Source organism: Pipistrellus hanaki, assembly GCF_964339955.1.
Source record: "Pipistrellus hanaki genome assembly, chromosome: 7".
Lineage (NCBI taxonomy): Eukaryota > Metazoa > Chordata > Mammalia > Chiroptera > Vespertilionidae > Pipistrellus > Pipistrellus hanaki.
In genome coordinates, this window is record NC_140509.1 from 69,020,146 (window position 1) to 69,042,150 (window position 22,005).

The window sequence follows — 22,005 nt, forward strand, 5'->3', positions numbered from 1 at the left end:
TTTCCAGGGGCTGATTTTAATTTTCAGATGTTAAAACCCTGTATAGAAAAAAATTCAAGTTTTAGTGTGCAGGTTGAAGCAAAGCAAAAAGTCTGTGTTGTGCTCGTCTTAGCCTGAGAAGGAGCATAAGCTGTCTCAGCCTCGGCTTTTTGCATCTCTGAAATAAAGAATTGAAACAATGTCATTTCTAAAAGTCCCAATAAGTCCTCCAGGCCTTCCTATCAAGCATGACAACATGAAAAGGAAGTAAAGTGGACAAGACATTTACTATAAAGAAATGTAAGTGTGCCCTTCTAGTCCTAAAAATCCTGGGGTGGAAAAACCAGCACAGACTCCTAGTTCTACCTAAGCCCCCTTTTCAATCAGTAATTGAAAACCACCTATTTTATAGTCCTCAGTCCACCCCTTTCACACCATTCTAATGTGATAGATCTGCAAATTAAAGAAAATGATCTTAGAAAAAATAGACACAGATGCAATTTGTTTTATTCATAGGTATGAACATTCAAAACATTTCAAGATTTTTTGGTTGCAGGCATGAGTTAGGAATGAAAAAATAAATAGGGTATTTTCCCAGAAGATTCTGCTGGCAATTAATATTGTTGGCTCAGGAGCCAGGGTACCTGGATTAAAGTCCTGCTCATCCACTGCCCTCCTTTGTGTGGCTCGGTTGGATGGGCATTGTCTCAATCATTGAAAGGTTGTCAGTTCGATTATGGGCCCAGGCACAGGTTGGAGGCTCCACCAGAGATAGGGGGCATGCAGGAGGCAGCCAATTGATGTTTTGCTCTCACGTAGCTGCTTCTCTCACTCTCTCCTTCTCCTTCCCACTCTCTAACAATCAATATATACATATATAAATCCTGCTTAACCACTACTAGCTGAGTGACCCCGCACCTATAAATTAAGAGATAATAATAATAGTGCCCACCTCATCAAGCTGTGTGAGAATTAAATGGGTTAGCATACATAAAGCACTTAGAAAGCTCAAGTGAGGACTATGTCAGTTGTGAGCAGATGGATCTCCCTATCTATCTAGTTATAGTTCCATGTTTACATGTGTCATCCACAGTAATTTGGGCAAAATAATGAAAGCTAAGCAAAGTAAGCAAAGTGTTCCTTTCTTTTTTAAACTTTCATTTGCTTTTTTGCAAACTTTCTTCACCCTGCCATCCTGATTCCTGCCAAGAGAGTTAACATGAACTCCTTAACATATTAACCCTTACAGGGGTATTTGCATCCTAAAGGAATCTGAGCAGAGAAATCAATTCTTAATCCAAGAAGATATGAAGTGATAGAATTTCATATGCTTCCAGAGAAGTACTTTTTCAGTCTGACACTGTTGTTAAATTTGACCCAATCACGTCTAAATAAATAGGTTCTTCTTTTTGTTGGATATAATGATATCCAAAGAAAACAGAGTGAACAGTTTCTTCCAAAGATGAGAGGCATTTTCATTAACCACAATGTGTTTATTTTTCTCTTGTCTCTTCTTAATGGTTTCAATGCAAAAAAAATAAACTTTCAGTGCTAACAGAGTCTTAAGTCCTAGTCAATGCGACCCTCTTTGCTAAAGAAAAACTGAAAATGTCTCTTAATAATATATGTATTGAGTTCTAGGAGCTCACCTGCCATTTGAAAAAATAATGGCCACTGTTAATCTTTATACTAATTAGATCCTTAATCCTACCATGTGTCAACCTGCTTCCTGACCTTGCGTGAACAAATGCCCTTCCTTCCTATGTTACCAAGAAAATGAATGCCATCAGGGGAGGGCACCCTGGACTATGCAAGGATACATGCATTCTCTAACATTTTCAATGTCAGAAATCAATGGCGTCTCAATACCTAATAGCTGTATACTGGCTCTTGCTGTCCTGAGAGAGGTGAACCCAGTAACCAGTAATCCATATGCAATGTGATTGTTGGAAAATTTGGGAAAAAGCACATCAAAGCAGAAGTCACAGACTACCATCTCTATCTAGATTTACTCTCTTTGTGATATCCTTTATGCTGACCTCCACTGAGCCCCAACATGCCTTCTGCAACAACCTGACTCTATTCTCCCCTGTCATCCACAGCACTCAAGCCTCCTCTTGCTTGAAAAGGTGCTGCTTTCAATTACTGTTCTGTTTTTCTTCTTCAGTCACACCAGCTGCCTCTTACTTCCTCATCATCTTTTCTATAGTGAGCCTCTGAGATGCCTCTTCTTGCCACAACTCCAGTGGGGCTGTACACTGAAGTGCCACCGATGACCTTCTAATCAACAAATGAAACAGCCTCTTTCTCAGTTCCCATTCTGTTTGTTCTCTTGAGATGTCAGGCAGTGGTGACTAATTCCTCCTGGAAGTTATCTTGGCCATTGGCTCTGAACATTATTATCCTGATATTTTCATTGCTTCCCTGACTCTCTCTTCTCTGTCTCTCCTAATCCATCTTCCACCTTCTACTTCGAAGCTCTTTCCAGTGTGGTCTCAGAACTTTTCAGCGAGATTTCTCATTCTACATCTTCATCCCCTCAGAACTTCTGATTCAGTAATTCCAACCCATCCACAGCTCCTGGGTGGGCCTTCCTGACTTACATTTTGTACTTTTAAGTCTCCATTCCTGTTATTCATTGGGCCAGGTTGGGTCCTGTCAGGTCCATACAATGTCACCCCTCTGTCAAGACCTAGTTAAGGAATGACCTAGCCTCTATAATAATTCCTTTCTTGACCATTCTTGAACAGACTTACCCCACAGTAGCATAGTGCTTATTATTCTATATGGTTAACTTGGCAATGTTATGTTGCTTTCTTGCTTAAATTCTGTATTACCATGTCTTTGTCTATTAACCCAAATTTTCTCAATAATTTAACTAAATATTCAGGTAAACCTCCTCAGATATTTTGCTGAGAAAAAATATATAAATAAAAAAAACTTGTTGAAAGCAGATGCAATATAGTTGAGTGATTCTTACCTCCCCCCAGAAGACATTTTTGATTGTCAGTAACAAGAGAGGGAGGTGAGTAGGTGCTAGTGACATCTAGTGGGTAGATACCAGAAATGCTTCTAAATATCTTATAATGCACAGGACACCCCACTACATATAAGCTCCATTAGAATAACAACGTCTCCATTTTGTCCATCAAGCATTTCCAACACCTAAAACCATGCTGCAAATATAGCTGTGCTCCACCATTATTCACTGAATGTCCACTGTCCAAATCTCATTTAAAAATAACTTTAGAACTTGACATAATATCTTACAATCCTATGCTAAACTAAAATTTTGGGAAGGACAGGAATTGTACTTTCTCTTTCAATCGTTAGTTTAGCAGAGTTCCTGACAGAGAGTGAGGAATCTTTAAATATTTCATTGAATTTGTTGAATTTTCACTCAACTTTCACATATTATGCTATCTTATAACTGTCTGTTCAAAATATTTACTAATGATGATTGCACAGTTGGTTTGTATTCATGGGGGAATAAGTTAGGTTTCTTACCCATGATATTTAAAACCTTTGCTCTTTGTTTAAATAAGTTGAGATCAAGTTGAGTTTTAATGGACACTTTTAAAACGCCAAATGTACCGAAGGGTCTGAAAACCATTTAAGTTGATCAAAGCAGGTATAATGCTGTGTTCAGCAGCATGGACTCTGGAATAAGACTATGTAAGCTTGTATTCCATCAACCCAGCTTTCTAGCTATCACTACCTTGAATAAGACCTCTAAGCTCAGCTTCAACATGCTCTCTTTGGACTGGTCTTATGACAGAACCTACCATATAGGCCTGCTGTCAGGGTCCATGAGATGAATCCCATAAAGTGGAGGTTGGTGGTGATTGGTGCCTATCTATGAATGCAACTTTAAGCAGCATATGTCATATAATAAAACATTGGTGGCTATTAAGTAAAATTAGGTAAAATGAATGTTACTTTTTATATCAGTGAACCTTTCTACTTGCTCTATACCTTATAGCAGGGGTGGGGAACCTTTTTTCTGCCAAGAGCCATTCAAATATTTATAAATTTATTTGCAGGCCATACAAAATAATCAACTTAAAAATTAGTCTGATATATTTGGTCAAACATTTAATTAACTCACCCCTAATGCTTTGGCAGGACCAAACCAAATGATTTCATGAGTCTTACTAGTATATGATCTGCAGGCCAGGCATTTCACACCCCTGCTTATAGCAAAAATTATATTATTTTCATTTTCCCCATTTCTCAAAGATTATAAGGTGGGTGGAAATGTGAAGGGACTGATAAATATAGATTGGTAGTTACAAAGTAGTCATGGGTATGTTAAGTACAACATAGGGAATTTAGTCAACAACATTGTAATAACTATGTATGGTGCCAGATGAGTACTGGAAATATCAAGGGGAACACTTTGTAAAGTATATGCCTAACCACTATGCTGTGCAGCTGAAACTAATACAAAATAATATTGACCCCTTTCTCCCCCCACCTAATATGAGGGACAGGAGGAGATTTGACTTTGGGTGGTGGGTACATGGTCCTATATACAGATTTTATGAGTTAGTAATCCACACATGAAACATATATGTTCATGTTGACTAATGTCACCCCAATAAAACTTAATTAAAATAAAATAATAATAATAATATTGAATGTAAACTGTAACTTAAAAAAATAAAATAAAAAGTGAAGAAATAAAGTGAATTATATAAGAAAGATTATTTATTGAATATCAGCAAGAACTGTGCTAAGAAGTATACAAGGTGAATAAGAACTGCTATTACTCTTACTTAGTTTATACTTTAGTACTGAAGCAAATAAACAGATAAGACTTCAGTTCTATGGTAAGTCCTGGGATAGAGGTAAATGCCCAAAGAAATGGAAGCACATTGCAGAGACTCCAATCCAACGTGGCTAAGAGCAAGGGGAAGAAGGAGGCTGTCTGAGAGGCTTGCTCAGAGGGAGTGAAACCCATATTGAGTCTTCAAGATTTACAAATGATCCTGGTGGGGAAGAGGCCATCTGGAAAGAGGCATTAGCAAAGGCATAAAAACCTCAGAGACCCTGAGAGATTCAGGGAACCAAAAGAAGCCAGAAATAACACTGGTGAATTTCAGGTAAGCAATTAAGTCTGTGTGCTTTACTACGCTCGGGACCTTCTCTTGAGTGCAAGAAAGGGCCTGGGTAGGATATTAAGTAGAACAGTGATCAGGTATGTATTTTAGAAAGACCGCTCAGAACTAATTTAAAGATATTCAAGAGGTAAAATAAAGATCCAAAATAAGGAGCTGAAGCAAAAACAATAGCTCTGAAAGATTAAAAATTAAGAATGGGCTGGACTTTGAGATGGGGATGAAGGAGAAAAGGATGACTACTTGTTTTCTGACTTAACCTAGTCAGTGGCTGATGATGCCATCCACAGAAGTAATAAAGCAGAAGAGAAAGGGAGAAAATTTGAAAGAGAAGAGAGCTAGTGAATTCAGATTTCATCTACTGAGCTTACAAACTTATGTGCCAGAAGGTAGCTGGATATGTGAGAATTAATGAGTACTTATTACAGATTGCCTGAATTTGTCAGGTTAATTGTAATAATAGCTAACATTTATTGAGTTGCTATTCTAAGCAAAGCATGTGCTAAATTTTCCATATAATTTATTTTTGTTAACCTTCCCACCCCACAGATGAAGAAAAGTTTAATTAATTCCCAGAGATTGCCAAATGTCAGGGATGTTTGATTTCAGAGTTCAGTCTCTAACCCACTACACTATGTTGTATCATAAAATATCCATTATAGGTTTTAGGACCAGATAAAAGTGGGTTCAATTCTAATCTCTGCCACTTAACTATTGTTTGAGTAGGCTACCCTCTACACACAGTTTCTTTTACTGTAAAATGGTGACTATAGCAAGTACATCACAAGGACATAGTAAGGGCAGGAGAGAATATATGGCAAATGCTGGATGGAGTGTACTTGTGCAATAAATGACACCAATTATTAAGCCAATGCATAGAGAAAGGATTCTTCTTTAAGTAAGATAACTATGATCTAAGTGGATTCCCTTTCATCTTATTATGCACTTTCTTTTAAAGCTACCCTATTTGTTTTGAATCTTAATAAGTGCTAAGTATCTTGTTATCAAAAAGTTTTGAGACATTAAGACACAATGCAAGATTTAAAATAATTTAAATGTTTTATTCAAATAGAAATCATTTCAATGTAAAGGAGATTAATTCTGACTTCTTTGACATTTCTAGGATAATGAATGTCAAATAAGAAAACTCAAAAGCATTAAGTCATGTTGATGTCATGAAGAGAGCTTTGGACTTGGAGTCAGAAGACCTGTGTGAAGTCCCAACTCTGATGCTCATGGCCATGCCAACATGGGCAGGTCACGTAACAGTCCCAGGCATCCCTTTGCTCATGTGCAAGATCAAGAGGTTGTCCTCTACGGCCTTCTATGTCTAAAGATGTGGAAGGAGGAGGAAGGATTTTTGATGTTTATAAATTCGAATCATTAATCCATTAACACTTGACAAAAAGTTTAAGCTCCCTGTGGTTTAAACCAGAAGCACCGATGCTTGATGGCCTAACAAACCACTGCAGAGATCAGCAGCTTCAATAACCCTCGAGTGAAGAGTTCACTGTCAGGAAGGGGAAGAGAAACAGAAGTGCAGGTCATCTTTTTTTCTCTGAATATCTTTTCCATTCTCACCACAAATTCAGCAGCTGGCTTCAAGCAGAGAGACCATAAGGTCACCCTAAATTTCTGGTTCTCAAACCTGGTTGCACATTTGTAATAGCAGAAACTTATTTTTTTTAATATATTTTTATCAATTTCAAAGAGAAAAGGAGAGGGAGAGAGAACTAGAAACATCAATGATGAGAGAGAATCATTGAGCAGCAACTTCCTGCATGCCCCACACAGGAGATTGAGCCTGCAACCTGGGCATATGCTCTGACCCCTGACCGGGAATGTAATCGTGACCTCCTGGTTCATAGGTCGATACTCAACCACTGAGACATGGCCGATCAGGAATTTATTTGTTGTTGTTTTTTAAATTCTGAGCTCACAACTCTAAAATATCACTAAGGAGAAACCAGTATTTGGTCTAAAGAACTTTTTGCAAAAGGCTGTGTGAAGAACCTTGGGTAATAACCTCACTCCAATGTTAAACACAAAAACATATTATCTTTAACCTCCATTGTATTAAAAACAAAAATTCATTCTTGAGTACACACACATCCTAGGGTAATTAGCTGGATCAACTATCCCAGACTCCACCTGCTTTAGCTCTGAAAGATCCATGGCCTAGGAAACCCTTGGGTCTCTGGAAAACCAGGACAGTTGGTCAATCTTAAAATACACACACACACACACACACACACACACACACACACACACACACACTTTTATGTAACTCTCAGAGTGTCAGAACAAAGTTCAAGTCAACAGCAGCCCTCTCATGAAGCATCACCATTCAGAGGATAGACATCATTATTCACTCAGGTACATACATGGTGACATAGACTCTGACACCACAGGATCTATAAACATGGGATGCATAGATGATATACCATCCTGCTATCATCCATGCTATGAATAATCAACATTAAAAAAATTACTACTTTGAAACCCAGGCTGGCCAGGCAATTTCAAAGAATAATATCTCTACCACTTGAGAGATTGTTTATAGTTTTATGGTGTTAAAATTTTTCTTACATTTTGTTTCTATGTGAAATATAATAATACTATACAATGAAATTAAACAATGCTCATGTGTGTATGTGAGGACTCAATTATCATTTCTTTTCAATAAAATAATGAAAAAATTAACTTATCTTGGAATAGCATGTATACTCTAGAACACATATACCTCTGTATTTTAAAATTAAACTCATTAAAGAAATCTTTTCTAAAACCACATTATTATACACAAACACACTGCCCTCTGTTGCCTGATTAGACTCTCAGATCAAACCATGATCACATAAGCAACACACACTTGGTAGATACACGTCTCCTTACATGTGACATCACTAGCTGTCTGTGACCAGAACAGTGTGGACCACAGTTGGCAGTAGTGTGTATGAGGAAAGACCTCCCATTGACTCCAGTTCCACACAATAAAGAGCTAGTCTCATGCAGACTGCTAATGAATTAGGAGAAAATACCATCTATACCTTTTGTAAAAAATAAGAATCTTAGAATGATTGCTAGCAATCTTATGCACTCTTTATTCTGTAAAGAGCTTTGCAAAATAGGAAAGCCCTTGAGGACTGTGGTTGCCATCCTTGAAATGAAAAATAGGCATGCTAGTCAAATCCTGTGTCTTTTATATGCTTCTAACATTCAACAACAGATCCACAATCTGAGCACATTTGGAATAAAACTAATAGTGGAGATGTTTGAAATTGTTTACACTGTCTAAAACATTTAGCATGATTCCAATTCCCTGATCTTTCTGGCAGTGGTTTAACAGGTAAGTAGACAGTTAAGGGAGACCACAATCATAAACAGGAACACCATACATTTCCAAAGGTCTGTTTTACTATAATAAAAGAGGATTCTCAAATCAACTAAAAATATGTTTTAAAAACTAGCTTTTTATAATATTTTCCTTTCAGTATGATTTTGAGTAGTCATACTTCAACTTTCTTCAGCAAACTTGAGATTGAATTAAGACTTACTGATTGTTCATTTAAGTCCTGGGAGTCTTCCATGGGGTTTTCTCACGTCTCCTGCCACCCCAAGTAGAAGCAGCCTCCTTTGATTAAAAATGGGCTATCTAAAGCAAAAAGATGGAAACAAAGGAGAAAAATGAAATAGTTATCTTTTTCATCTATTTGTAGGAAGAAGGAAAAAGTAAAGATAAAAATTATGATAAACAAATACATATATATCAACAAGTGAATCTAAAAATCAACTGAATTAAAAATCTGATGAACAGAATAAACTGGTGAATATAATAGAATCAGGGGCAAAGAAAGGGAATGAACTGACAATTCTCAGGGGGAAAGGGGTGTGGGGGGGGTACATAAAGAGACTGGACAAAAATCATACACCTATGGATGAGGACAGTGGGGGAGAGGGTAAAGGCCGAGAGTGGGGAGGAGAGCTATGGGGGGAGGGGGGGAGAGAAAGAGGAACAACTGTATTAATCTGAACAATAAAGATTTTTTTTTTTAAATCTGTTATTGGCAAAAAAAAAAAAAAAGCAAAAAACATACTAACAAAAAGATATCTGTTAATCCACAAATTTATTCTTCATTTTCATTGGACAAGAACCCATAAGAAGAGGGGTCTGCACCCCAAACACCATGTTTCAATAATGTTAAGTTGTCTAATACTTTTAGAAAGCAATCTGTCACTGCATTTTAAATGCTATAAACATGTTTAAACTCTTTTATCCAAAATGAACTGTCCTAAGAAGTAAAATTCCCCCACATAAAGTCACCAGGTATTCACTAGTTTTATTCATGATAATAAAAACTGAAAACAGCTTCATCTTTACATTGGATTGATTAAACAAATTATGGGCAAGCATTTTAATATAATGTTATTTAATGATTCAAAAGAATAATTATTAAAATGGAAGAGTATCATTGTGTATTAAATGAAAAATAAGAACAAAATGTTAGTTATACTACACTAATGTACACAAATTTGAATATTGTTTAAAAGGCATTTTTTAAATAAAATGATCAAGAATACTATGTGGGGTTTTATGTCCTTTGATTATTGTTGACTTTATGTTGTCTATGCAATAAATAAATTTTTTCTCACTAAAATATAGCAGGCATATAGTAAGTAAAACCAAATGATGCTACCATGGTTTAACAAGCTCAGTTAAAGCTATAAATAGTATAGTAAAGATGAATTTTCTAGGTAGATGAACCTCTAAGTGGTCTGTGGTTTCTTCTACGTGGACTAACTCTCAAAGCCAGAGTACTTTCTCTAAGGGTGGGAACTGTTTTTTGTTTTGTTTTTTAATCTTTATTGTTGAAAATGTAACAGATATCCCCTTATTTTCCCCATTAATCCCCTCCAGCCCCCACCTCCGCCTGCGCTATGCCTTAACCAAACTATTGATTATGTCCAAGGATTATGCATATATGCATACAAGTTCTATGATTAATCCCTTCCCATCACCCACCCACCCACAAAGGGCACTCTTGATTGTGTTTACTAGTGTTATCTGTAGTGCCTAGCTCAGTGCCTAGCAAGCATTAGGAGTTAAATAAATAAATATCAATTGAATGAATTACACAATTAATAGTGGATAAAATCATGCATAATGTATCTGATGATGTGAGGGGGGAAAAGTTAACAGCCAGATAATTTAACTTTTGAAAATTCTGTCTTAAATATATACTTATTTTAAGAAAAATTCTGTTTTGTCCTACATTTTTCAGGTACATAACTACATTTTACTTTTCACTTTGTATAAGGGCAGTAAGAACAACAAATTGGGGGACATTTTATTTGCTAAATGAGAATACTTTAAATTTTCAGAAAATTCAATATCGAGAGTTAGTCCACCAGATATTTTCCTACTCAAATGATCTAATAATAAAATACTTATAATAAAATTATTAATGAAACCATTCTAACCAATTGTTAACTTACAACATAGCATGCTGATTTAGTTTCCTAGGGCTGCTGTAAAAGAAATAAATTGGTGACTTAGAACAATAGAAGGTATTCTCTCAGTTCTGAAAGCAAGTCCTAAATTAAAGTGTTGGCAGGTCCATGCTTCCTCTGGAGGTGTTGTGGGCAGTTAGACAGACACAAGTTGATCAAGGACAACGTGTCAGGCACAGAAGGTCACCAGGGTGGAAAGCCCCAGGTGCCTAGCAATGGACAATCAATTGCAGGGTGGGGCCTTACCCCCAGGGTGATTTTTCTTCTCCTAGCATATCAATTGTCAAGGTTTTGGTCCCCTGACCTTTCCATCCTAAAGATAACATTTACACATTTACGCCTCCTATTTCAGCTCCAGGCCCAAATAAGCAATAAAACCAGCTACTTTAAATGACTCCTTGTCCTCAAGGCAATCAATCAGTGGAGACCATAACCCTAAAAGGACACACCTGGAAAGCTGCTGAATATTCTATTAAGATCTTCACCCGGGACCACCCCCAAAATCTCCACCCTCAAAACACCTAGGATGAAGGACCCAGTCCTCCCAAGTCTTTCCCTTTCCTTTCCTCCTCCCCCTCCTTGCCCTCCCTGCCCCAGGCACATTACCATTAGCTTCTTCACGCCCAAACTCCAAGGGTCCTTCCTTTACCTCCATAACTCATTTCGTAAACCCATTTCTTCTAGGAATTACTTCTACCTCTGTAATTTACCAAAGAAATGTTCTCTTACAGTTTGGTTCTTGGTTCTGAATTCTTTCCCAGCCAGAACCCAAGTACCAAAGTTGCTGAACCCAGGTTTAGTCTGACCCCACTGGTCAGACACCTGGTGCCATTCCTACTGCCTACAACAGAGGCTCTAGGAAAGAATGCTTCGTTGTTTCTTCCTAGTATCAGATGTTGGCTGACAACCCATGCATCCCTTGGCTTGTGGGTGCATCACTCCAATCTCTGCCTCTATTGTGTTCTCCCTGACCACCTCTTCACATGGCCTTCTTGAATGTGTGGGTATCTCAATGTCTAAAATTCCCTCTCCTTAGAAGTATACCAGCCATTGATAGGCCCAACCTAATCCAGTAACAACTCAACTCAACTTGGTTATAGCTGCAAAGACCCTATTTCAAAATAAGGTCATATTCACAAATGAGAGAGAACATATTGTTTAGGGAACAGAATTCAACCCACAACACATGCAATTATCACACCGAAATCATTTTAGGATGGGACCAAGATTTCAATGTAATAACCAGAAAAGATGAACAAGAATTAAAGTAAGAATATTGAGCAGGGAAGAAGTCAACATTTTTCTTAAAAAAAGGCCACCAGGGCACTGGTAATCACTCAAGTGAAATTAAGACTTCAGGAAAGATATTGGAGCATAACACTAGCCTCGTTAGGTTAACCACCAGTTGAGAATCTATTTAATGTTCCAGTTGGGGAGCTATTTGCATCAATGTTCCATGTTACAACATAATACTTTGCTTTATATTTCCTTAAAATTGAGATTAATTGTTACTTAGTTTAACATTTTTATGGTAACATGAATTTCTTTCTTTGCCAAGCACACTAAGGTACTAAAATATTATGAGCTCAGTGATTTTTATATGATTGAACCAAGTAAAACTACCTAGGCTAATTGCAGACATGGTATTATTTTACATCATAATTTAGCAATGGTTGTTATGCTAAATCCTTTAACGTTAAGTTTTCACAAATATATGAGAAAAAGACAAGAACATGCCCGGAATCAAGTAAGAGAAGTATTACTTAATAATAAAGATATAAAATTAAGGAGTAATAGTTACCTCCTGCTGTTTTATAGGCCAATAATCTTGTTCCCAGCTCTGTTTCAAGACCATTCCTTCGGAAAAGGTGAATTTAAAGCAGGAATAATAGTAATTTCACCCAGTCCATGTTTGATTATTTCTTCCACAGTTAGGTTTTCAATATACAAGAAACCAACTGAATTCTTTCTTTTAACCATAAAGTGAACGATAAACTCCTGTCTCTTAAGAAATTAGAATTGTTCGAATTCAAATATATAATGAGATTTACACATCAAAATTCAAAAAGAATTCTCAGAAATGGAATGCGGCACTTGGTCCAGGTGGTGGAGACAGCAGGCACCCTGTGCCTTGAAGAAAGGAACATTTGTAGAGTTTGTGTGATATAGCCCAATCCTCTGTGTTTCCAATCAAACCTTCAATGAAAAGAATGCCCAGGGTGCCTTCCTCTGCTGCAGACATGTGAATGCGGAGGGGGAGATCTCTGTGCCAGAGCTGGAGAGGGACAAGGACAGAAGCTCCATGTAGAACACTACATCTGTCTCTGGCTTATGTAGACAAACAGCACAGCCTTCTGCTGGCCATAAAAGCCAGGCATCTGGGCTTCGTCACTGACTCCTTCCCCACTCCTCTCCACATTCGATGAATTAACCAAGTCGTATCAATACCTCATAGAGATCCCTCAGATCATTCCATGTTCCTCTCCTCACTGCTACTGCGGTAGTTCAAGCCATCATCACCCCTGCCTGGACTGGAGCCACAGCCTCGTAAGGGTCACCTTTCCTTTAGTCCTGTTCCCTGGCCCTCATTTTTCAAAGTGCAGTCAGAGTGATATTTTAAAAATAAAGATTGATTGTACTCTCTCAAAACAGTTCAGAGCTTTAGCCCATCCTTAGGTTAAAGTAGTAATTTTTTAAAATATATTTTTATTGATTCAGAGTGGAAAAGGAGAGAGAGGGAAAGAGAGGAAGAGAGAGAGAGAGAGAGAGAGAGAGAGAGAGAGAGAGAGAGAGAGAGAGAGAGAGAGAGAGAGGAGAAACATCAATAATGAGAGAGAATCATTGATTGGTTGCCTCCTGCACACTGGGGATCAAGCACACAACCAAGGCATGTCCCTGACTGGGAATCAAACCATGACCTCCTGGACAATGCTCAATCACTGAACCACACCAGCAGGCTAATCCAGTAACTTTTCGTCAATCTTAATAGTAATTGAGACAGTGTCTAGCAGGGTACCTCTCTGGCAAAATGTCCTGTCAAGGGCAGCCAGCAGTGGGTGTTTTGTTTCCTGGAGCCACTGTCTGCAGTGGGAGTTCTGAAGGAGAGTTCCACCTTCCTCCTCCCCCTGTCCTGTTCCACTGTCCTTGCCATTCCCCACCCTTCACCATCATCCAAAAGCCTTGTAGCCAAAGCCTGGGAAAAGCACAAGAGTCTCCTGTGAGGGAGCATGCATAGTAGAGGATATGCTTATTTCTTGCTGCAGTGCAAAGAAAAAAAGGGGGGTAGAATACACGCCCCCACCCATGTTCCAAATGTCTAGTGTCCACCTAGAGAATGATGTAAAGATTGCAGGCTGCCCAAACTTCTGTCCCAGCCTCTCTACAGACCCTGGAATGGAAGGGGGTGTGGGGTGTGTGTGTGAATGAATCACCCTAACTTAACCTCTCGCACAGCCCCCTTTTAATTTATGCAAGGATTTTCAGCAATCTACATATACATACAAAGTTTCCTTGGCTCTATAATTAGGAATAATCAATCTATTGTTTGGCTTTCAGGTTTAAAAACTTCCAAGTAAATTTTCAGAAACATATTGTGTATAAAATTAAGGTCTGCTCATGTGGAAGTAGATTATACACATACAATAGACATCTATTACATTGATCCATATCCAGTGTGCAACCCGTGAGATTCTCCAGATCTTTTCCAATTATACCAAATTAATTATATCAAATGACTCATCACAGTCCCTTTCTATTGCTTAAGATATGGGCCTGGGAAAGTATCAGGCTAGTCCTCCTTCAGTGGCAAAATGCCTAGGATATAAAACTTGGGAGCTCTTTACAAGCCACGTGGAAATAGCTGGTATACTAGGGAGAGATGACAGAAGGGAGCTGACCCAGAAAGAAGAGCAAAAGCAAGGATGGCAAGAAACTTCTGGCAGAATTTAAGGACCTGGATCGTGTTACTCCTAAGGTCTCTACTGTTTCTATGCTCTTCCTTATGTTGGTTGATTCATTCTTCCTTAGATTCAATGCCCTATCCTCACAGTGTTCTATTAATTCTCTCCTTTATTGAACATTTTGCCTAACATAAAACTGTAACTGTATAGGAAGCCTAACAACTTATATTCTCCTTACATTATTGAAAACTTTTTATATCTGGGATCAGCTGTCAAGAAGGGCATTGCTTTCATGTCCGGTGCACCCACTTATCTACACCACCCTCCAAATTTCATTAATGAGTCTGAGAAGCTGGGTCAGGCACCGGCTGATTCCAACAGCTCAGGCAGCATGCCAGAGAGGGGAGCCAAAAGCACAAAGAACACCTAGCTCCAATTCTGTGGCCAAGAGTTCAGAAAGGTGGACGTGGGCATTCTTTGACCACGCATGTGACTCTCTTCCCTGCTTGTACAAAAGGAAAGTAGCAAAGGTGTCCAAGAAACAGATCTGGGTGAACAGCAATGAGCATTTTGCTTTACTTCAATTCCCTTAAATAGAGCCAAGCTACAAACTAGATGCTGAACTATTTTTGATCTGTTTATAAAGACAGAGCATGTTCTTTTGCAAAATGGTGCATTTAATACAAAATGTTTAGTAGTAGTGGGGTTAATTTCTCATGCTAAATAATTATAACAAGCTCAATTTCATGATAATCATTTTGGTCATTAATGATAGTTTCATTTGATGGCAACAAACTTCCTAGTGTTATAAATTATGTTTCTGGGTTTTTGACAAGAAGGGCAAGCCAATGTTTCTCCTATTCTGTTCATGTTTGCTAATTGTTGATGGTTGGCTAGTTATCCTAGAAAACAATAAACACAGTTATAACCAGACGATTCAGCAGAAATATCTGAGACAATACTGAGCTTGATCAACTTTTCTTATTCCTCCAGGTACTCAGGCCTACCCTGCAGACCAACTTCCCTTCACAGCTGTTGCCCCTATTAGTTCTTCCAGCCTATTTCACAATTACTCCGCTGAGCATTTTTTTCTTTTTATAGTCTTAAAATTTACATTATTACTTTTATATTTTTTCTACCAAAAAATGGATACTATATAAGGTCATGTGCCCTCCCTTTATACAAAACATTATACATTTTGTTATGACAATACATGTCTTTTGAATACAGTATTTTAATTATATTCCATTATGCTGGTCATCTTTGTATCCAAATCTTGTTCAAGTATTCAAGTTATATATCAGCATTATGCTACACTTATTTAAAAACCTTAACTGAATTTATTGGGATGATATTCTATAAAATAAAAGCCTAGGTGGTGTCATGCCCTCAAGATGGCTACCCTCACATCATCACAAGATGGCTGCCACAAGATGACCACCACAAGATGGCCGACAGGGGAGGGCAATTGTGGGTAAACAGGCCAGCAGGGGAGGGCAGTTGGAGGCAACTAGGCCTTCAGGGGAGGGCAGTTGGGGACAATCTGGCTGTCAGGGGAGCAATAAGGTGTCAATTAGGCTGGCATGGGAGCAGTTAGGGGGTGATCAGGCTAGCAGGCAAAAGCAGTTATGGTAAGGCAATCAGGCAGGCAGGCAAGCGAGTGGTTAGGAGCCATCAGTCCCTGATTGTGAGAAGGATGTCCAACTGCTGGTTTAGTCCAGATCCAACAGGGATCATGCACCCCTCCCATGCATGAATTTCATGCACTGGGCCTTTAGTTGGTTAATGAAATGATATAGGTTTTGGGTGTACAATTCTATAATACATCATCTGTATATTATATTGTGTGTTCACCTCAAGTCAAGTCTCCTTCCATCACCATTTATTCCCCCTACCTTTACCATTTGGTAATCAACATACTGTTGTCTGTGTCTAGTCTATGAATTTTGTTTGTTTATTTTTTGTTTGTTTATGCTTCAGCAGTAGGAACTCTCTGCTTTTATATTTGGCTCTTCATATCTGAATTAAAATATTTTTCACTGTATAGTAAAGCAGTACCTATGCAATTTCTTGTGAAACTGTAGTGATTTTTAACTCTGCTCACCTAAGAATATTACACTCATCTGTGATTTCCAGGAGCTACGCTGACTGACTATAGATAGTAGCCAAAATTCATCAGTCTTTTACCAATTCTCTGAACTCACATAAGTTTGTAACAATGGACAAAATCTTAAGTCATTAGCATTTACCCCTTTTTAGTTTGCCATTCTACATAATATCAAAGTTGTGACTGGTTTCTCAATGTTGTGAGATTGAAGCTGCAGATAACACAATTATAGATAGGCATGTGAAAGAAAAGAGAGATGTTTTTAAAAAAATAAAACATGAGAGAGGATGAGTAATCAGAGTTCATGGGGCAACAATTACTTGCTAAACTCTCCAGAGAATAGGTTGAGGACAGATCTAATTCCTATAGTCTTTGGATTCTCTATGTAGGATGCTGTGCTGGGGGAAAGCACTGGAAACTTTTCTTCATTTGAAGTTACTTTTCAAGAAGTGAGGAGTTCTGAATTGGTTATTACTAATATTTTGATAGCCTTAAAATGCAAATAAAAATGGCGCATGTGATGTAACTGCCATAACATACATACACCGATTTTTTTCTTTTAAGATGAATAGTAGCTGGAACTAAAGAGCAACTTAAAGTCTGTTGTGATGATCTAATTAAGAAGTCAAGAGAACCTGGTGGCTAAAAATAACATGGAAAAGGCATAGGTAAGCGTGATAATGTAAAAGAAAAATCAATAGACCATGAAATAAATGAAAATAACTGCTAAGGTAGAAATGATTATCAAGTGTCACACCTTCATTCTTGAGAAATTGATGATATAAAAAACTTGAGAGGAAAGCTTATGTTTGTATTGTTTTTGCTGTCATTATCTTTATTTGTGAAGATGGGCAAGAAACAAAGAGAATAGGTAAAGCAAAAAGAAGGGAATCTAAAAAATCTATCCCATTAACCAAAGGAAGGCTAGAAAAACCCAGCCCACCCTCTGATTCAACAAGCAGCTGGTCATTTTATGGAGCCTTTGGAAAAAAGAATTTTTAAAAAATATAATAATTGCTTAAGATAAATCAGCCTCACACAAATGTAAATTCTAAATTATTACTGTATCTGTGGCAATAAAAACTTCCAGCGAAAAAATTAAAAGCAAGACTGATCCAGCTTGAAATCCCCAGACTCAAGGGGAAACAAATGCAAAATTGTTCCACAGGGTCCAAAGGATTCCGAGAGAGAAATTCATCAACAATGATGAGCCACATAAGGAAATAAAACACTGTAGAGACAGCAGCTTCAACAACAGAACTGGAATCCAAAAATTTGAGATTACAGGATAGTCTGAAAAATATCAAATAATAAGTAGCTTAAAACAAAGAGACAAAAGAAATAAAAACAAAATTGAAATAAAGCTCACACCCTGAAAAATAGATACACATTTGGAAAAAAAAAAAAAAAAAAAAAAAAAGACCATAAAAATATTGTTTAAATATATGCCATTAAATATAATGCTATTTGTCTTCCTAAACTTTGGGAACACTTGAGAATTTTATTTGTCCAGTTTTTAATTGAGGCATGCAGGAAAATTTGAATACATTTTTTCCTCCCTAAAAATTTCCCTGAAGCACTAGAGTATAAGGAATCCACTGATTTTGTAACTACACTCCAAATAATATCACATTTACAAAAAAAAAAAAAATACAAAACAACACTACCATTATAACTTTTAAAATCCAAAGAACTTTCTACGTTCTAAAGTTGTAAGAATTCAGAAAATATCTCAAATAAATTTGGTGGTGTGGTTCCATTCCATATTGTGCTTTCATGCTGCATGTTTTCCCGTTAAGGACAAACTTGAGAGAAACAGAAAGAGACAGAGAGAGTATGAATGGGATCCATAAAGTCTTATTTGTCTTGGGATCATGAGGTGCACAGAAATAAGTGGGGTTTATTTACAGACCGATCATAAGAGTCTGTAAATATAATACTTGAAGCTTTTAGCTCCAGTGAAGAGAACCACCTCCCTCTCTTTTCCTCCTTTTATTTCTTCCTTACATATTAGTTTTAACATTTACTGTGCAGAACTTCCACTCTGGTCTGCCCACCCCCAAGAGCCACAACACATAAACTGAACCCCGTTTTTGTATATAAGGCAGGCTATTAGATATTAAGAGAGTGCTATCTTTCATGTCACCCCTAAATCTTTTTATCTTCAGTTAAATAACCCTGATTAATAATACCACATCTTTAATAAACTAACATCTTTGTTTCCCAACAATGATTATGAAAAAATTCAGTCAGCCACAAAAGTGTAATTGCTAGGAATTGCATTAAATGGAAGGTAGATATGAACTAGGTCATAGTGCATCATTATTTGTAAGCCACTCAGTTATAAGTGGGCATTAAATTATAATAATTCAGAATTAATAATATAGCAAATATCACATTCCTACCCAGACCAAAAAAAAAAAAAAATAGAAAGGAACCCAATTAGCTGAAATGGAAAGTAAGGACAATAAATTTTCAAAGCAGTAAGAATGCTCCTTTGAGAAAGACCCTAGCGTTTAGTTTTGTTTCCTGGTTTGTTGAAGACTGAGTTATTCTTTAAGAAAATTAAAGAAGAAGAAAAGGCTAATGGCAAACCAAACCTTCCTGTGTAAGCTACAGGAAGGTTTGGTTTGGCTAGGCCTTGGGGCCTGTCTGGGCTTGTTTACAGGATCTAAGGGTTGGGCTTCCAGGGCTCCCAGGGCTCTTGGGCCTGAGGAGTTTCCTGGGGAAGAACCCTTCCAAGGGAAGAGCTAGTGGGGAGGTGAGCTGGAACTAAGTCTGAGTCCTAAGTCTCAGGGCTGCAAGAAAAGATCAAAACAAACAAGCAAACAAACAACAATTACTTGCTAAATTCTCCAGAGGAGAAATTGAGGGCAGGTGGCATCCCTAGTGTTTGGATTCTCTATTATAGAATGCTATGCTGGGGGGAGGCAGTAGGTATTTTCCTCATTTGAAGTTCTTGTGGCACCAGCTGTTCACTCGTAGTGAGGTCTGACCTCGAAAACCACTATTTGCTTTAAATATGACTCTTAAATCTTGGAGGAAAAGGTGAAGAAGGTAAAGGAAGGTTACTCTAGTACGAAAAAGACCACAGTGAATAGGAGTTTAAAATGTGAGAATTGAAACTCAGGAAGGTGACAGAGAAACAGAATAATGTGTTCTTTCTTGACTAAACCGAATACAAAGATTGGTTGTGGAGATGTGGACACCAGTCCTGGCCACACTCTTGATAAGTGCTGTGTTTTCTCCTGGTCACCAGTCAATGGCTTCAGCCAAGTTCTTGTTCAAGAACTTGAACAAACTTTATCAGTTCCCAAAGAAGCTTCAGATCCTTCTCATAGACTGACTGTGCCTTGCCCTATACCTGGCCAATCCAACTTGCTTTATAATGCTTTAATTTCTTTTTCATGGTCATAAAAAAAATACAATGAGCTTCTTTAAGGAAAATAACTAACACATATACATCCCAAATTTATTCCCAGTCCCTACAAGAAGACTGTATCTTATGAAAACATTGATTCCTTTACATGCATGAATAAGTGAAGGAAGGAAGGAATAGCAAATAAAGAAACACTAGGAAGATACAAGTCAGGAAACCGATGACTTTAATTTCATGAACTTTCAGACTGAATTAGGCAAACAGAACTGTAGGTTTCCATGTCTGCCACGGCTTAATGTATGGCTTTGAGAAAACCTTGTAATTTCTCCATACTTCAGTTTCTCACTCTATAAAAGGAGTATATGGCTTGAAACTTAATTCCCTCACAGCAATAAGAGTTTTGATTCAACATTTATAAAACGCTTTTTAGCTTCCCCGATTAATAGGCAAAATATTGTGCTAGTTGTAGAATAATACACTTTCCAAAAAGTATAAAGGTAACTGTTCAAGTCTGATGTAAAATAATACTTTACTTGAGAAAACAAATAACCAGTCATATTTATTACTTCTCCATTCCATTCCATTCGCTAAGTAATAAAAAATTACTTGTAACAGAAAAAGCGGTAAATTAATATTCATGCCAGCTGAAGTGTTATCATCAGAGGCTTACCTACGTTTGGGGGAGGAGCCTTGTTTTGTTTTTCCAGGCCGTCCCACATGTTTATATGGTGAGGTCAGGAATGTTGGGCATGGTTTTGAGGGCCTCTAGCGTATTCATTGGTTTCTGGCGTTCTAATGCACTCTAGTCTTATAACCATAAAAGTACTCTTGAGTGCTTCTGGAAATATATAACAAATCCTTAATCAATTTAAGAGTGTTTTAACTGCATACATGAAATTTCTTGGGAGGAATATGTTAGCTATTCTACACACATACAGTACTTAAGTTAGTGAGAGAGTTCCTTCTCAAAGGCACAGAGCCATTTCCCCATAGTAATATAATTTTCAGTTTTATGTGCATAAGTCCTATTGAATCCCTTAGAATAACAGGAAATTCTGCAGAGGAAAAAAAGCCCACAAAAATTGATAGCCATATTTATCCAATGTTGAAGAAATAAGTTAGCTATTTTGAGTTAGATTACTCTTTTAAGGCACTAGATAACCATTTAAAGTTAATCAGAATCTTAATTAACCAAAGGCTTTAAAAATTGAATATTCTGAAGACAGAATTTTCTACATATAACTCTCTAACAATAAAGGCAACTGATTAATATACTTCATTGTAAACTTTATGCATCAGGTTACTTTAGCCATGACTTGAGTAGTAATTTTCTGAATTTTGATACGTTAACTTTAATTTTCACATTAAACAGACTATAACACCTAACAGATTTACAAATTATTACATTCATAAGCCAAATTTGATATTTTGATATATACTAATGCTTATCAACAAGTTCAGAATGGAATAATCTCATTTATAATATAAAGTCCATACCTTTCATCTATATGTTTAAAAGTGATGATGATATATGTGAGGTCCTTAGCTAGAACTGTGCCAGGCACACATTTAGCTCTTAATAGAATAACAAACAATCCTTATAAATTCCGATCTACAACACCAGCGTTAGAGGTATGTCTTGTATAATTCTTATAAATATTTTGTGGCTCTAGGTGAAAACATCTTAAATATCATATACACTGATTTTTCTACCTACCAATTAGTTTAAAAAGTATAAATAGATACATAATAATCACAGATATAATTAGTAGTAATAATTCTTAAGCAAAATATTAACTATATATAAAGATTTGCTATTAATATGGCTAACAGAATTAGTTGTGCTTATCAGTGATCTAGTCCAATTAGTGCATGCATCTCAAGAAATTTACCACTATAGCACCGTCTTATGAACCAGATCACAAATATTCACAATGTTAAACTAAGCAGAAAATGTTGCCCTTAGCTTTTATGAGAAAGACGCATCATAGAGATCTAAGGTGTTATAAT

The 22,005-nt window shown here is 37.1% G+C and overlaps 1 protein-coding gene across 5 annotated transcripts in view; it reads right to left on the minus strand.

Moving 5' to 3' along the window:
• Positions 1 to 22,005, minus strand: part of EYA4 (EYA transcriptional coactivator and phosphatase 4) — a 223,985-nt gene that overhangs the window by 186,058 nt on the left and 15,922 nt on the right. For all 5 annotated transcript variants that reach the window (XM_084889506.1, XM_084889507.1, XM_084889504.1 and 2 more), the window contains exon 2: positions 8,657 to 8,754. In XM_084889506.1, the coding sequence (XP_084745632.1) occupies positions 8,657 to 8,689 (33 nt within the window). In that variant the 5' untranslated portion in view covers positions 8,690 to 8,754. The remainder of the gene's footprint in view (positions 1 to 8,656; positions 8,755 to 22,005) is intronic.